Source organism: Lynx canadensis, chromosome B3 (genome assembly GCF_007474595.2).
Source record: "Lynx canadensis isolate LIC74 chromosome B3, mLynCan4.pri.v2, whole genome shotgun sequence".
In the NCBI taxonomy this organism is placed as follows: Eukaryota; Metazoa; Chordata; class Mammalia; order Carnivora; family Felidae; genus Lynx; species Lynx canadensis.
The window spans coordinates 33,354,334-33,369,937 of record NC_044308.2 but is presented as its reverse complement, the minus strand read 5'-3'; the positions used below and the strand labels follow the sequence as shown (position 1 = coordinate 33,369,937).

The window sequence follows — 15,604 nt, the reverse complement described above, 5'->3', positions numbered from 1 at the left end:
CAGGTGGTAGATTTTCCCGGTTGAGGTCAGGGTTCTGGACTCAAGTCAGAAGAGGCAGAGAGTGTTGGGATTCTGGCAGGGGGAGGAGAGATGGGGTTATTGTCAAACATGAGGGTGGAATTTGAAGCTGAGAGCCTCCTCGAGGGGAATTGGATTTTGTGAGTTAGCCAGGCCTGGGTTCTGAAGAAGGGAGGAATTGGGGTTTGGGGGGTTTTAAGTTAGCAGTCTGCATCAAAAGAAGGCTCTGCGGGTTGGCTGGGCTTGGAGGCCAGAATGAGGGGTACAAGTCCAAGACGTGTGTGTGGATGGTTAGGCCTGAGTGGGGTGGCACCAGATTGGGAGAGAGGGTCAGAAATGATTGGTCCAGGGTTTGGGAAATTGAGACCCAAAGGTCAAATAAGTTTTCAAATTTCAGGATTTGGAATGTCTGATGAGAGGGATGGAGGGAGGTCCGACTGAAAGGTTGGGACTGTTGGGATGTGAGAGATGAAGGGTAGGGAGTTAGAGGTTAGAGTGGAGAACACGCCAGAGGATCGGAGTGGTGATCAGAAGGAGGATGTCGGAGAGAAAATTCTGGCCTGGGGGTTCTGTGATCTGGGGAGGAGACTGGGCTGAAGTGGGGCTGGTACTGGACTGATGTTGGACTGACTCTAGGTAGGGCTAAGGTTGGGGCTGCGGTTGAGGCTGGGGTTTGGGCTGGGCCCACTCTAATCGGATTGGGGCAGGGCTGGGCTGGGCTGGGCTGGGCTGACCCCGCGCACCTTTGTGGAGGCCGGTGAGCCGGTCCTTCAGCACCGTCAGCTCGTAGATGCGGCCGAATTCCTCGAACAGCGGCTTGAGATCCTGCTCGTCCAAGCCCCGCGGGATCTGCCCCACGAAGAGCTTGATGGCGTCGTGGTCCTTCATGGGCACGGCAGGACCGGGGTTTAGCCCGCTCATGCCGACGCCGCTGTCCGCGGTGCTGAAACCCAGGCGCGGGCCGGGGCCGGCGGGCGGCGCAGACCCTCCGGGCGCCGCGGCCATATCCCCGCCCGGTCCGCCCTCCCGCCGGTCCCACCAGTCCCGTCTGTCCCGCCGTCCCCTCCCTGGACCAGTGGCGAGGGCCAGGGGGGAGGGGGCGGGGTCCAGGCGGCGAGGGCGGGGGGCTGCACAGGGGGCGGGGCCCGGGTGGAGGGGCGTAGAGGGGGTGGGGCAGGCTGGAAAGGGGCGGGGCCGGGGGCGGGGCAGGACCGGGCCGCGGCGGCGGGACGCTGGGGTCTGGGTTGAGGTCCCCGCGCGGCGCTATCCGGGCTCCCGCCCGAGCTCTCCCGGAGCCGAGCCCCGAGCCCCAGCCCCCGTGCTTGGTGACGTCAGGCAGCTGGCCGCGGAGTCTACGCAAATGATTTGCATAATGAGGAAGCAGCGACCAATCAGAGCTGCAGTTGACCGGGCTTGGCCGGGGGCGGGAGGGGCGCCTGGGCTCACGCGCTCCTGTTCGCCATGGCAACCGGACCCTCGGACGCCGTATGTGTGTCTAGTGTGTGCGGGCGTGGCTGTGGATGGCGCGTGTGCGCCTTGGACCGCGTGAGGGGAAGTAGCTTCGTCATGCGTGGTGATGTCTGCGGGAGTCGGAGCTACCCCCTCCTCACACACAGACACAGGCACACACGCAGCCACACACACCTCCAATCACTGGAGCGTTTCCTGCGGGGGTGGATGGGGATTCCTCTTCTTCATTCCCACTACCAAAGCCAGTTCCTCCGGGGCGATCCCACCCCGCCCCATCACACATCTCTCCTCGGTGTCTTCATCCACTTCCTTACCCACGAGCCTCAAACATGTTCGTCTACCCTGCATCCCTCCCCGACCCCCTCCCCCCATAAAAGCAAAAATAAATTTTTAAAGAGAGAGAAAGAATAAAACAAAACAAAACTCTTAAACACTCCCTGAATACAGATTCCTCTTCAGGAAAGTGATGGAACTTATATTAGCCATATTTGCTCAGCTGCCTCGTTCATCTCAATTCTGAAGTGTTGTCCTTTTCCGGAAAAGAGAGCTGTGGGTCTGAGAGTTAAGGAGGTTAGGACAGGCCAGCCCCTAGCATCTGCTGGGCCCAGGGTAAGAGAAGAAAGGGAAATAGACATACCATGTATCTAAATATTTAAAAGATACAAATCAAGTTACAATTTGTTAAATATGTTCCCCTCTAATTTTCAGAAATACACATCTATAGTAAAAATGAAAGTATGTGTAAAGCTATTTTTCATATGGCTGAAAGTTGGCAAAATATCAGAGCTGATGGAATCTTATTACTCTTGTTTATTTCTGAGTAGTCTCTTGATTGGCTAGTGATGTTTGAACAGAAGAATCCACTAGGGATAAATAACTTATAAATTCTATAATTATTGCACAAAACGTTTTCTTGATTTCTTTCAATAAAGTTGCTAACCTCTGCCCATTGACTATTCCAAGAAACTTCAAGAGTAGCAGTAGCAATCGGAATCAACAAAATATTCTTACAGAAACACTCAAATTCAGAAATAAATTGTGATTTTAATTTTTTTAGCTTTTAATAAAAGTTACTTTTAATTACCTAATTATGAAATGTGTTACCAGAACATTTTGCTTTCATTCAGTTTGATATATATTTTTAACTTTCTTCAAACTTCCTCTTTGACCCATGGATTATTTATAAGTTTATTGTTTAGTTTCCAAGTGCTTAGAGACTTTCCTGTTACTGATTTCTAGTTTGAGTCCACTTTGGTCAGAAGTAATCTGTATGATTTCAATTATTTTACATTTGTTGAGGTTTTGTGACCCTCAGAATATGCTCAATCTTCGTAAATGATTTGGTGGTGCTTGAAAAGAATGTATAAATGCTCATTAGAGCCTGTTGCTTGACGATGTTGTTGGGTTCTTCTATATACTTGCTGACTTTATGTGTAGTTATTTTATCAACTGTTAACAAAGGGGTGTTGATGTCTCCATCTGTAATTGTGAATTTTATTATTTCTTCTTTCAGTTCTATTAGTTTTTGCTTCACATATCTTGCTGTTCTGTTGATTGGTTCATACAAATTTAGAATTGTTATGTGTTCTTGGTGGATTGACTCTTTGATCATTATGTAATGTCATTCTCTGTTTTTGATAAATTTCTTGCTCTGAGATCTACTTTATCTGATATTAATATAGTGACTCCTGGGGTGCCTGGGTGGCTCAGTCGGTTAAGCATCCAACTTCGGTCCAAGTCATGATCTCACAGTTTGTGAGTTCTAGCCCTGCATTGGGCTCTGTGTTGACAGCTCAGAGCCTGGAGCTTGCTTCAGATTCTGTGTCTCCCTCTCTCTCTGCCCTTCCCCTGCTCGCACTCTGTCTCTGTATCTCTCAAAAATAAATAAATGTTAAAAATTTTTTTTTTTAAATATAGTGACTCCTGATTTATTCTGGTTAGTGTTTGCATAGTATATCTTTTTCTATCCTTTTATTTTCAACCTACCTGTACTGTTACATTTGAAGATAATTTCTCATAGACAGCACATAATTGGGTCATTTTAAAAATCGAAGCTGTCAATCTTCACAGGAATTTTAATTCCTGTATTTAGACCATTTACATTTAATGTAATTATCCATATGTCAGGGCTCAAATCTGCCACTTAGCTTTTTGTTGTTGTTGTTTTGTTTTCTTTTTTCTTTTGCCTTCGTTAGGATTGCCTGTTCCTTATTCTAGGTATATCATACATAAATGTCACAGTTTACGGGCGTTGACATTTTCCCAGTTCAAGTGATGTACAGAAAACTTACCTACTCTTAAGTTCCTTTATATTCCCTCATTTGTAATATAATTGTCTTAAATATATTCTCTCTGTGCTTTGAGAACCACAGCAGAGATGTTACTCAAAAACAATTTGGAAAACTGGAGATGCAGTAAAACTTCTTATATATACCCACACATTTGTTCCTTCCACTGCTCCTTTCTCCTTCCAGATAATTGAAGATTCCTTCTTTTATTGTTTCATTTATACTTTAAAAACTTCTTTAGGTTGTTCTACTGCTGACAAATTCTCTAAGTTTTCATTCATCTGAAAATGTCTTGGTTTATTCTTTCCTGAAGGAAATTTTTGCATATAAAGTTCTGGTTTGACAGTTCTTTCTTTCAGCACTTAAAAAATGTTGTGTCACTTTTTAAAAATGGCATCCATAGTTTCTGATGAGAATCTTTTGTCATTCAAATTGTTCCCTGCCCCCCACCACCGTAGGTAGGATGTCCTCTCTTTTTCTCTGTTTTCTCTGTCTTTAGTTTTCAGAAGTTTGACTGTGATTTGGCTTTATCCTGTCTTGCCTTTGCTCTACTACTTTAATCTATCGAGTTTGGCCTTTTGCTAAATTTTGATCGTTTTCAGCCATTATTTTTTCAAGTACTTTTATAGCCCCTTCCTCTTTCCCCTTTCTCCAGAATTATGACGACAGGAATGTTAGATATTTTGTTATAATCCCATAGGTCCTTGAGGTTCTGTTAAATTTTTAAGTCTATTTTTTCTCTGTTGTTCAGATTGGGTAAGCTCTATTCTGTCTTCAAGTTCACTGATTCTTTCCTCTGTCATCTACATTCTGATGTTTGAGCCAATCTGGTGAGTTTTTATTTTGGTTTTGGTATTTTTTCAGTTCTAAATTTTCCATGTGGTTCTTATTAATATCTTTTATTTCTTTGCTGAGACTTTTTTTTATTTGTTTCAAGTGTGTTTGTAATTGCTTGTTGAAGTATTTTATGATGGCTGCTTTAAAATCTTAGGCAGTTAATTCCAATATCTGTTTCATCTCAGTGTTGGTACCTATTAAGAAATTCCAGTATTTTCTTTTGAAACTTTGAATATTTAAAATTTCTGTTTTAGCAGGTCTCCTTTGGCCCTACACTAGTTGAGAAACAGGGACACAGCCTTGTTACTGACAGGTGTGGTCTGAAGTTCAGGTTTCCTATTAGGTCTCTGCTAAAACCACCCTGAATGGGAGGGAAAGAGGTCTTATAACTACTGGATGGAGGTAGAAACTTCCAACTAGGCCTCTTTGACTCCATTCCAGCAAAGAGGGAGATGAGTCCCATGTGATCTTCAGTGAAGCCACAGAAGAAGAGCTTGCTGATGTTGGGTAGGGATGAAAGTCCTACCTCCCCATTTGACCTTCTCTGACACCATCTTGGTGGTGGGAGGAAAAGCGGTACCTTCTTACAGTCATAGGCTGTAAGAGTAACTGAATCAGAGTTGCTGGGGTGGTACATAGGCATAGTGTTTCAAAGCTGCCCTGTTGCTTTTAATGTGCTTGCAAACAAGTTTAAAAACTACTGCTTTAGAATTTCCTTTACTGAGGAGTCTGTTGGTGGTAAACTTTGCTATGCTTATCTGGAAATTCAGTATTTTGGCCCACTTCTTGAATCATAGCTTAGTGAGTGTACAGTTATTTTCTCTCAACATTTCGAAGATATTATTTCATCATCCTTTGGTTTCCATTTTTGCTTATGAGAAGTCAACTAATGGTCAACTAACTTGTCATTTCTCTGCAGGTAATTGGGTTTTCCTTACTGGTGCTCTTAAGATCTTATTTTATTCTATTCTTTAAATTTTTATTTATTTTGAGAGAGAGTGTGAGCATGCACAGGAGAGGGGCAGAGAGAGAGGGAGAGAATCCCAAGTAGGCCCCACAATGGCAACGCAGAACCAGATGCGGGCTCAATCTTATGAAGCTATCTAAGAGAAAGTTTCCCAGGGAACCAAACCTGCAATATCCCATTCTTTGTAGTCACTCCTTCAGAAAATCTGATTAAGCTATGTCATATTGTCTTAGTCTGTCTCCCTAACTCTTTCTCTTTCACAACATCCATCACCTTGAGCTCCTTTGATGCATTTTGGGCAATTTCCTAAGAGCTTTTACTTTAGATTAGCTCACTAATTTTCTTTTCAGCTATTTTTTTATGAATTATTATTTTAAGATATTTATTTACAGGGGCACCTGGGTGGCTCAGTCAGTTGAGCATCTGACTTTGGCTCAGGTCATGATCTTACTGTTCAAGCCCCACATCACCTCACTGCTGTCAGCCTGTCGGTGCACAGCCTGCTTCGGATCCTTTGTCCTCCTCTCTCTGCCCCTTCCCCACTTGTGCCCTCCCCCAAATAAATAAACATTAAAAAAATATATATTTTTTCTCATTGCTTCTTGGCCTTTTGGCCAAGATCAAGTGTAAAAAAATATATTTCTTTACAAAATTTTCTAGCATATTGACTTGGGAAATTTTAGTTAAATGTGTTTTAGATAAAAAGAGCATAAAACTTTTTTAAAAAGGCTTAGTGTCTTGGTTTGGTGCATCTCTTCCACTCAAATATCTGGTATCACACAAATATCCTCATGCTTCTTCATGAATCAACTTTGGTAATTAATACATTCCTTTAAAAACTTGCAGTGTTGGGGCACCTGGGTGGCTTAGTCGGTTAAGCCCCGACTTCGGCTCAGGTCACGATCTCGCGGTCCGTGAGTTCGAGCCCCGCATCGGGCTCTGTGCTGACAGCTCAGAGCCTGGAGCCTGCTTCAGATTCTGTGTCTCCCTGTCTCTTTGACCCTACCCCGTTCATGCTCTGTCTCTCTCTGTCTCAAGAAAATACATAAACGTTAAAAAAAAAATTAAAAACTTGTAGTGTTAAGTGTATTTGCACAATGCTTAACCTAATTTTTTCTTAATTTTTCATCTCTTCTATTCTTGTAGCTATATCTTGTTTTTCATTCTTTTTTTTAATGTTTATTTTATTTATATTGAAAGAGAGAGAGAGAGAGCGCGCGTGAGCAGGGAAGGGGCAGAGAGAAAGGGAGAGAGAGAATCCCAAGCAGGCTCCATGCTGTAGTGAGGAGCCCAATGTGGGGCTCGATCTCACCAATAGTGAGACCATGACCTGAGCAGAAATCAAGAGTTGGATGCTTAACCAACTGGGACACCCAGGCGCCCCTCTTGTTTTTAATAAAGTCTTTTCTTACCCTTTTTTTTCTTGAATAATGCTTGCATTTTCCAAACAATTGCATTTTTGTATTATTGACTAACTCTTTGTATTTTTTCATTTTATTAATTTCTACATTTATCTTTATTGAAGTTTTTACCACTTACTGCTTGGCACAAGATAGGGATTGGTTCTCTAACGCAATTAGTTGCAACTACTCTGATTTTACTGGTATATCTGGTATTATCCTGACACCTCAGAGATATTGCAGATTCAATTCCAGACCACTGCAATGAAGTGAGTATCACAATAAAGGGAGCCAAATAATTTTTTTGTTTTCCAGTGCATATAAAAGTTATATTTACACTATAATGTACTCTCCTGTGTGCAATAGCATTATGTCTTAAAATGCATACTTTAAAAATACTTCATTGCTAAAAAAAAATGATAACCACTATCTGAGCTTTCAGAAGTCATAATCACGGATTTAAATATTGTGTTATCAAAATGTGACACAGACATGAAGCAAGCAAATGTTGTTGGGAAAATGATGCCAATAGACTTCCTTAATGCAGGGTTGCCACAAACCTACAATTTGCAAAAAAAAAAAAAAAAAAAATGCAGTTATCTGTGAAGCACATGAAGTGAAACACAGTAAAGTGAGGTGTGCCTGTGCATCTACTCCTTAAGACACCCTGAAGCCAGTCTCACTTATTGCAGTCATCTCTTTTGAGTTGGGACTTCATCTTTAATCCTAACCCATTTCACTTCTGTCTTAGAGAAATTACTCATAATTTTTATTACAATACTTGTATCTGCTATGATTATGGAATACATGTAATAATATTTATATGATTTTGGACAGTAGAGGGAAGTTGAAACTTGTGTTGTTTGCCAACCTGATAAAACATTGATTCTGTTTCTGGGATGTTAAGTTCTACAGATATGTATTAATTCAGTTACAATTTACACGTCTTCTATATCCTACACCCTTTAAGTGGAGTATCATTGTGGGAGAGGTGGGTCACATTCTCCCAATAACTCCCCTAACAGCTTTATGTCTTTCCATTTTGCCATATATGTACACATATGTTTTCTTAACAGTTCTTGTGTTACAGGGTTTGAGGCTAAGTTATTCTGAGTTTTAAGATTTATAGAGGTTATATCTGCATTGAGAGTTTACCCTTACAACATAAAATTATCCTCACAATCCAGTATTAAGCTTTTTGCATTTAATTCTAATTTGTTTTACCATCCGTACTCTCTTTTACTTTGTACTTGGTAGACATATCTTTGCCCAGCATTTTGTTACTGTTACACCTAGAAAGGAATGAAACACTAAGACTGACTAGAAACTAGTAAGAGCTCAGTATTCATAAGTCAATATGACTGTCCTCCTGTGGGCATTGAACAGTAACAGTGACAGTCAATCCCTAAGACAGGAAAGGGATGTGACATGGAACAAGAACCCAAGCTGAGCCAGTAGGTTTGTGCCTCACTTCTCCATCTGTTTCTGTTATTGTAGTAATAACCATGTGTCAAAATATATAGTAATCAGCAATATAACCATTGAGTAAGGTCTTATGATGAAGAGGATAGCTTGTCTCCAAGGAGGGAGCCTGAGAGTCAGGTGGGGGACTCTGTAACCCAATTGGTGATGTCTTCAATCAAACTCCAGAGAACCCTGTAGGCTTTCTGTAGTACCTAGTCCATATAAGAATCAGGGGTGCTGACCTACAGTGAGTTTGAAAGATTTCAAGGTTGATCAATATAAAAGATGTGACCACAGGGTGGCAGTAGCACATGATGAGTTTTATTTGCACAGTGCTTTGACAGGTTTGCAAGAGGGGTCGTGGGAGGAGAATTTCCTCAAGAGCTGGAGACCTTCCAAAGGCAAGTGCACCAGAACCACAGAACTCTTGGGAGGAGGGAGGCCAAAGAGGGGGTTTACATGTCTAGGTGATGTTGTACAACAGTGGCTCGGGGTCTTTATAGCCCTGGGGTTTCTCTTATTTATGGCTTATTTGTGTCAGCTTCAGTGTCACAGGCCTTGTGAAAATTAATGAAATGAAACCTCATTTAGAATGGAGTCAGGAGACCAGCAGAGGGAGCTCACATGCTATTAGTCAATAGCACATCCAACAGGAATAGACACACCTTGCAAGTCAATATTACTTTAGCTACTACTTTACTACCCCAGAAGGAGGAAAAAAGGTTTTTCTCCTCTTGGGGGAACAGTCCATCCAATAAAAGACTGTCATAAACTCAGCCAATGAAATACCACTTTACTTCAAACTCCTAGTTTACTCCACAGGACTTTTTGTTCATAACAGCCCTCCCAACTGCCCCTTCTATAAAGCAGCATTCCTCCCCTTTATTTTCCAAACTTGCTTATGGTTTTAATGTAGTTTGCTTGTCCCGAATTGCAATTCTCTGTTATTCCCATATAAATTCAATTTTGCTGGCAAAATACTAGGCAGTTTTCTTTTGAAAGTTAACATTACACTAAGCAGATAGGTTGTAAATGGTTAAAAATCTGCTTTATTGAGCAATCTTTAAAACAATTCAATGTGTAAAAACGTTGCCAGTGTGCTTTGGGGCTAATAGGTCCTAGTCTGTCTGAAGAAGTAAGTAACATAAGGCTAGTATATAGACTCCATCTTTGTTTAGTTAAGGGCCCCAACACTGGCACTGCAGATTTGTGTCACCATTTCTTCAGTGTTGGCCAATCGGGTTTGTTCTTCAGGTACATGCGTGTCTCTTCAACCTGTAGTTTGAAGGCTTTTAATTTCAGAAAAATATTATTAAAATATAGTTTTAGTAGATATTCTGTTCCATTGATTTGGTTTTTCTTTTTAGTAAATCCTATCATACATATGTTAGGTCTTCTTTGACTATTTTCTTTTTCTATAACTTTCTCTCAAATCCATTTTTATTTCTTCCTTCTTTTATTTATTAAAAAAATGTTCATTTATTTATTTTGAGGGGGGAGGGGCAGAGAGAGATAATCCCAAACAGGTTCTGCTATGACAGTGCAGGGTTCAATCTCACGAACCGGGAGATCATGACCTGAGTCGAAATCAAGAGTTGGACGCTTAGCCGACTGAGCCATCCAGACGCCCCTCTTCTATCTTTTTAAAGAAGTCCTTCATTTAATCTTGTGTGTTTGAAAATATTACGCATTGTCATTTTCTCTTGTGTTCCTTCTAGTTTAGTTTTCAATTCAGAAATAACTTAGTTTATTCTCTTTCCTGAGTTCTGTAAACTTACTTTCAAAAATCTTAATTTTGGGGGGCATCTGGGTGGCTCAGTCAGTTAGGCATCCAACTTTAGCTCAGGTCATGATCTTGCAGTCAGTGAGTTCCAGCCCCGCATTGGGCTCTGTGCTGACACCTCAGAGCCTGGAGCCTGCTTTGCATTCTGTGTCCCTCTCTCTCTCTGCTCTTCCCCTGCTCATGCTCTGTCTCTCAAAAATGAATAAATGAAACGATTCTTAAATACTGAGAACAAACTGAGGGTTGATGGGGGTGGAGGACAGGGGAAAGTGGGTGATGGACATTGAGGAGGGCACCTGTTGGGGTGAGCACTGGGTGTTGTATGGAAATCAATTTGACAATAAATTATATTTAATAAAAAAAGAAGAAAAGAAATAGCTAATAAGAGCACAAAAACAGACATCTCAAAGCATTCCAGATGCCAAAGAAAAAGAAAGTCCCAGAATGTTCAAAAGAGGCTTCCAACCCGCTAGAAGAAATCCCTTTGAACCTAAGAGAGGAAGAGTCCATATAAGCCACACTAAAAATTAGAATTTATTGTTTATCAGTATGTTTAATAAAATTTATTTTGAAAAGTATATATATATATTTTAATTTTTTTTCAACGTTTATTTATTTTTGGGACAGAGAGAGACAGAGCATGAACTGGGGAGGGGCAGAGAGAGAGGGAGACACAGAATCGGAAACAGGCTCCAGGCTCTGAGCCATCAGCCCAGAGCTCGACGCGGGGCTCGGACTCACAGACCGCGAGATCGTGACCTGGCTGAAGTCGGACGCTTAACCGACTGCGCCACCCAGGTGCCCCTTGAAAAGTATATTAAACAGCACAATAAAATAATACCATCTGTATTAAAAAATCAAAAAAGAGAATAAACGTTAATTTTTTTAAAACTCTTAATTTTTTCCTGTTATCAGATTTCTGAATTTTTCTAATTCTTACTTGTAATGATTTTTAATAGTTTTTTTCATTTTCTTAATGGTTTCCTTCTTTTTTTCTTTTTAAAAAATTTTTAATGTTTATTTTTAAGAGAGAGAGAGAGACAGAGCAAGAGTGGGGGAGGGGCGGAGAGAGAGGGAAACAGAATCCGAAGCAGGCTCCAGGCTCCAAGCTGTCAAACCCACAAGGCTCAAACCCACGAACTGCAAGATCATGACCTGAGCTGAAGTTGGATGCTTAACTAACGAGCCATCCAGGTGCCCCTCTTCTTTTTTTTCTTTCTGGGTAAATCTTTCTGTCATGCTTTCATTGTCAATGGGGACATTACTATTTTCTCTTCTTTAAATCTTATAATGACTATGTATGGGATTCAGTTGATACTAGTTTCAATTGCTCATGTGTAAGTGTAATGAATTTTTCTGGTTACAAGGAGCAATGGGAAGAATAACTATTTTAGCTTCAAAGATTTGTTCTGGAAGGAAGTTTTGATTTGTTAGTGTCAAGATATTATAAGGATTCAGACCACTTCAACATCTCCAGAAATTACTGCAGATCCTTTGCATTTGCCTGCAAATTGAGTCTGTACGACTTCCTCCCAGTTTTGGTGCTATTCTCAGATTGTATTTAACCATTTACTTCCTGTCAGTGATTTGTAGGTTCTCTCATTCTCAAGAATATTATATCCCTCGTTGCCTTCCCTTTGCTTTTTTCCTGTACAGATGCTGAATACATGTTGGTTGTATAGGCATTGATTTATCCCCAAATGCTAGTATTTTGGGGATTGTAGGGTGATACCTTGTTTTAAAACAGCTTTATTGAGGTATAATTGAATACATTAAAATGCATCCATTTAGAATAATGACTTTTAAAAAAAGATTTTAAGTAATCTCTACACACATCGTGGGGCTCAAACTTACAACCCCAAGACTAAGAGTTGCATGCTCTACCAACTGAGCCAGCTAGGCGCTATAGAACATATAATTTGATAAATGTTGCCATATGAGCCTATAAAATCACCACACTCAAGATAGTGACTAGATCCATCACATTCAAAGGTTTAGTTGTGCTCCTGTTATTTCTCTCTTCTGCTCCTTCCCACCTATCCTATCCCCAAGCAATCACTGATACATTTTTTTGCTAGTATAGATTACTTTGTACTTTCTATAGTTTTGTACAAATGGAATCATACAGTACATACTTTTTTTTTTTCTGGCTTCTTTACCTAGCAAATTATTTTTAGATTCATCCATACTTTTGTGCATCAATAGTTCATTGCCTTTTACTGCTGAGTACTATTTCATTGTATGTATATACCACTATTTGTTTATCCATTCATGTTTTGATGGTCATTTATTTCCAGTTTTTGATCATTACAAGCTAAGCTGCCATGAACACTCATGTACAAGTCTTACAGGCATATATTTCTTTTTCTCTTGGGTCAATACCAAGGATGGTACAGAATGACTGGATCATGTCATAGGTGCATGGTTAGCTTTCTAAGAGAATGTCAACCTGGTTTCCAAAGTGGTTGCTACATTTTACATTCTCACTAACGGTGTATGAGAATTGAAGTTCTACTACATTCTTGTCAACAGTTGTTATAGTCAGTCTTTTAAATTTTAGCCATTCTAATAAGTGTCTAGTGATATTTCATTGCAGTTTTACTTTCCATTTCCCTAGTGATTAGTGATGTCGAGATCTTTTCGTGGGCTTATTTAAAATGTACCAGAATCTTTTCTTCAATAAGAAAAACTGGGTTTTCTTATCGTTATGTTTTGGGAGTTCTTTAGATATTCTTTGGATAGTTCCAATCCTTTGTCAAATTTATGCTTTAAAGATTTTTGTGGCAGGCTGTGGCTTACAGTTTCATTCTCTTAACAGTAACTTTGAAAGAACAGTTTTTAGTTTTAATTTTTATGATAAACAATTTATCAATTTGTAATTTAATGGGTAATGCTTTTGGTTGCATACCTAAGAAATCTTTGCATAAGCCAAGGACACAAAGATTTTCCATGTGTTCTTCTAGAAGTTTCCTAGTATTCAGTTTTGCATTTAGTTCTATGCATTATTTTTAGTTAATTTTTGTGTACAGTGTGACATATGGATTGAGCTAATTATGTGTATATATATACATATGGATATGTATATGGATATATACATATGGATACCATTTGTTGAGAAAGGCTATCCTTTCTCCACTGAGTTAGTTGCCTTTGTCAAAAATCAATTGCATGTATGTGTGTGTTTATTCTGGCCTATTTGGCTCCATTGATCTATTTTTCTATCTTTATGTCAATACCACACTGCTTTGATTACTGTAGCTTTACTGTAATTCTTGAAATCAGTGTGAAACCCCCAACTTTGCTCTTTTTCAGAGTTGTTTTGGCTATTCTAGGACCTTTGCATTTCCATATAAATTTTAGAATCAGCTTGCCAATTTCTGCAAAAAAGTCTGCTGAGATTTTGCCTGAGATTGCACTGAATCTACAGATCAATCTGAGGAAGAATCAACACCTTAACAAAACTGAGACTTTTGCTACTTGAAGAAAATATGCCTTTCCATTTGTTTAGACTTTTCTCTCAAAAATATTTAGTAGTTTTCAGTGTATAGGTCTTTTATATATATTGTTAATTTTCAAATTTTTAATTGCAAACGGTATCTTTTAAAAACTGCAACTTCTAGTAGTTGTTTGTATACAAAAATGTAATTGATTTTTGTATATTGATCTGTATCCTGCAATGTTATTAAATTCGGATATTAGTTCTAGTGGCTTTTTTATAGCTTCAACTGGATTTTCTCCATAAACAACCATGTCATCTGCAAATAAAGACAGTTTTACTGCTTCCTGTTTAATCTGTATGGCTTTAATTTATTTTTCTTGCGTGACTGCACTGACTAGAACTTCCAGTACAATTTTTTTAAAGGTGTTTAATATTTCTTTTCATTTGTATTTAAAAATAAATCATCAAGGGGCGCCTGGGTGGCTCAGTCGGTTTGGTGTCTGACCTCAGGTCACTATCTCACGGTTTGTGGGTTCAAGCCCGGCGTCGGGCTCTGTGCTGACAGGGCAGAGCCTGGAGCCTGCTTCAGATTCTGTGTCTCCCTCTCTCACTGCCCCTCACCCATTCGTGCTCTGTCTCTCAAAAATAAATAAACATTAAAACATAATAATAATAATAATAATAAAACTTATCAAGCAAATAATCAGAATTATAGGGCCTGACAAAGTTTAGCTATATCTAGTTCAGTTTCCTCTTTTTATGTATATAAAAAATAAGATACTGATGGAATCTAGATCTCTGGCCAGAGTTCTTTCCCCTACATAGTGGCAATACTCATTATGATCATGTATGATATACAAACTCTACCTCAGGCAATTTTGTTTTTAGTGTATGCTATATGATATATAAACCCTACCTTGGGCACATTTGTTTCCAATATGTACTATACTATCATTACATTAATGTCTATAGCACACATCTGCAGTAAGCATTACCTAAATTCAGAAAATTGGAACATATGATTCTCCTCCACTGTAATCTTGAATATAAGAGGTGAGAATCCTTGCTTTGTTCCTGATATTAGGAGAAAACATTTAGTATTTCATCACTAAGTATAATGTCAACTGTAGATTTTTTTGTAGATACTCTTTATCAGGTTGTGAAAATTCCTTCCTCTTACTATACTGTTGAGAGCTTTTTATCATAGATCTGTTTTCTATTTTGTCCAATGCTCTTTCTGTGACTAAGAATGTGGGTTTTGTCTTTTATTCTATTAATATGTCGTATTATATTAATTTTGGATGTTCCTTTTTTTTTTTTTTTTGTATGTGGGTGCCCAGTTATTCTAGGACTTTGTTGAATAGAATAGTGTTCTCCATTGAGTTGCCTTCACTCCTTTTTTAAAGTTCAATTGACAGTATTTTGTTAGTCTATTTCTGGGTTCTCTATTCCATCCCACTGATCTGTTTGTTCTTTCACCAAATACCAAACTGTCTTTATCATGATGACTATAGTAAGTCTTGAAATTAGATATTGTCAGACCTCTAACTTTGTTCTTCTCTTTCAATACTGTGTTGGCTATTCTGGGTCTTTTGCCTTTCCATATAAACATAGAATCTGTTTGTTAATGTCCACATAATAACTTGCTGGGAATCTGATTGGGATTTATAGACACATTGGGAAGAACTGATAATATTGAATTTTCCTATCCAAGAGCATGAAATATCTTTTAAATCTTCTTTGATTTTTCCATCACAGTTTTGTAGTTTTCCTCATATAGATCTTGTACATATTTATTCTTAAATATTTAATTTTTTGGTGCTAATATAAATTGTGTTGTGTTTTAATGTCAAATTCCTATTATTTACTGTTGGTATATAGGATAGCAATTGACATTTGTGTATTAACCTTGCATCCTGAAACCTTACTATAATTTCT

General features: G+C 39.3%; 2 protein-coding genes across 2 annotated transcripts in view; both read right to left on the bottom strand.

Annotated features, from left to right (window-relative positions):
- The window catches only part of CELF6 (CUGBP Elav-like family member 6), a 29,640-nt gene extending 28,617 nt beyond the window's left edge, over positions 1-1,023 (bottom strand). Inside the window, exon 1 of the mRNA XM_030317772.1 lies at positions 762-1,023. Coding sequence (XP_030173632.1) covers positions 762-1,023 — 262 coding nt within the window. The remainder of the gene's footprint in view (positions 1-761) is intronic.
- A 6,602-nt stretch (positions 1,024-7,625) lies between these two features.
- The window catches only part of HEXA (hexosaminidase subunit alpha), a 44,911-nt gene continuing 36,932 nt past the window's right edge, over positions 7,626-15,604 (bottom strand). Inside the window, exon 14 of the mRNA XM_030317769.1 lies at positions 7,626-9,733. Within this exon, the coding sequence (XP_030173629.1) occupies positions 9,715-9,733 (19 nt within the window). The 3' untranslated portion in view covers positions 7,626-9,714. The remainder of the gene's footprint in view (positions 9,734-15,604) is intronic.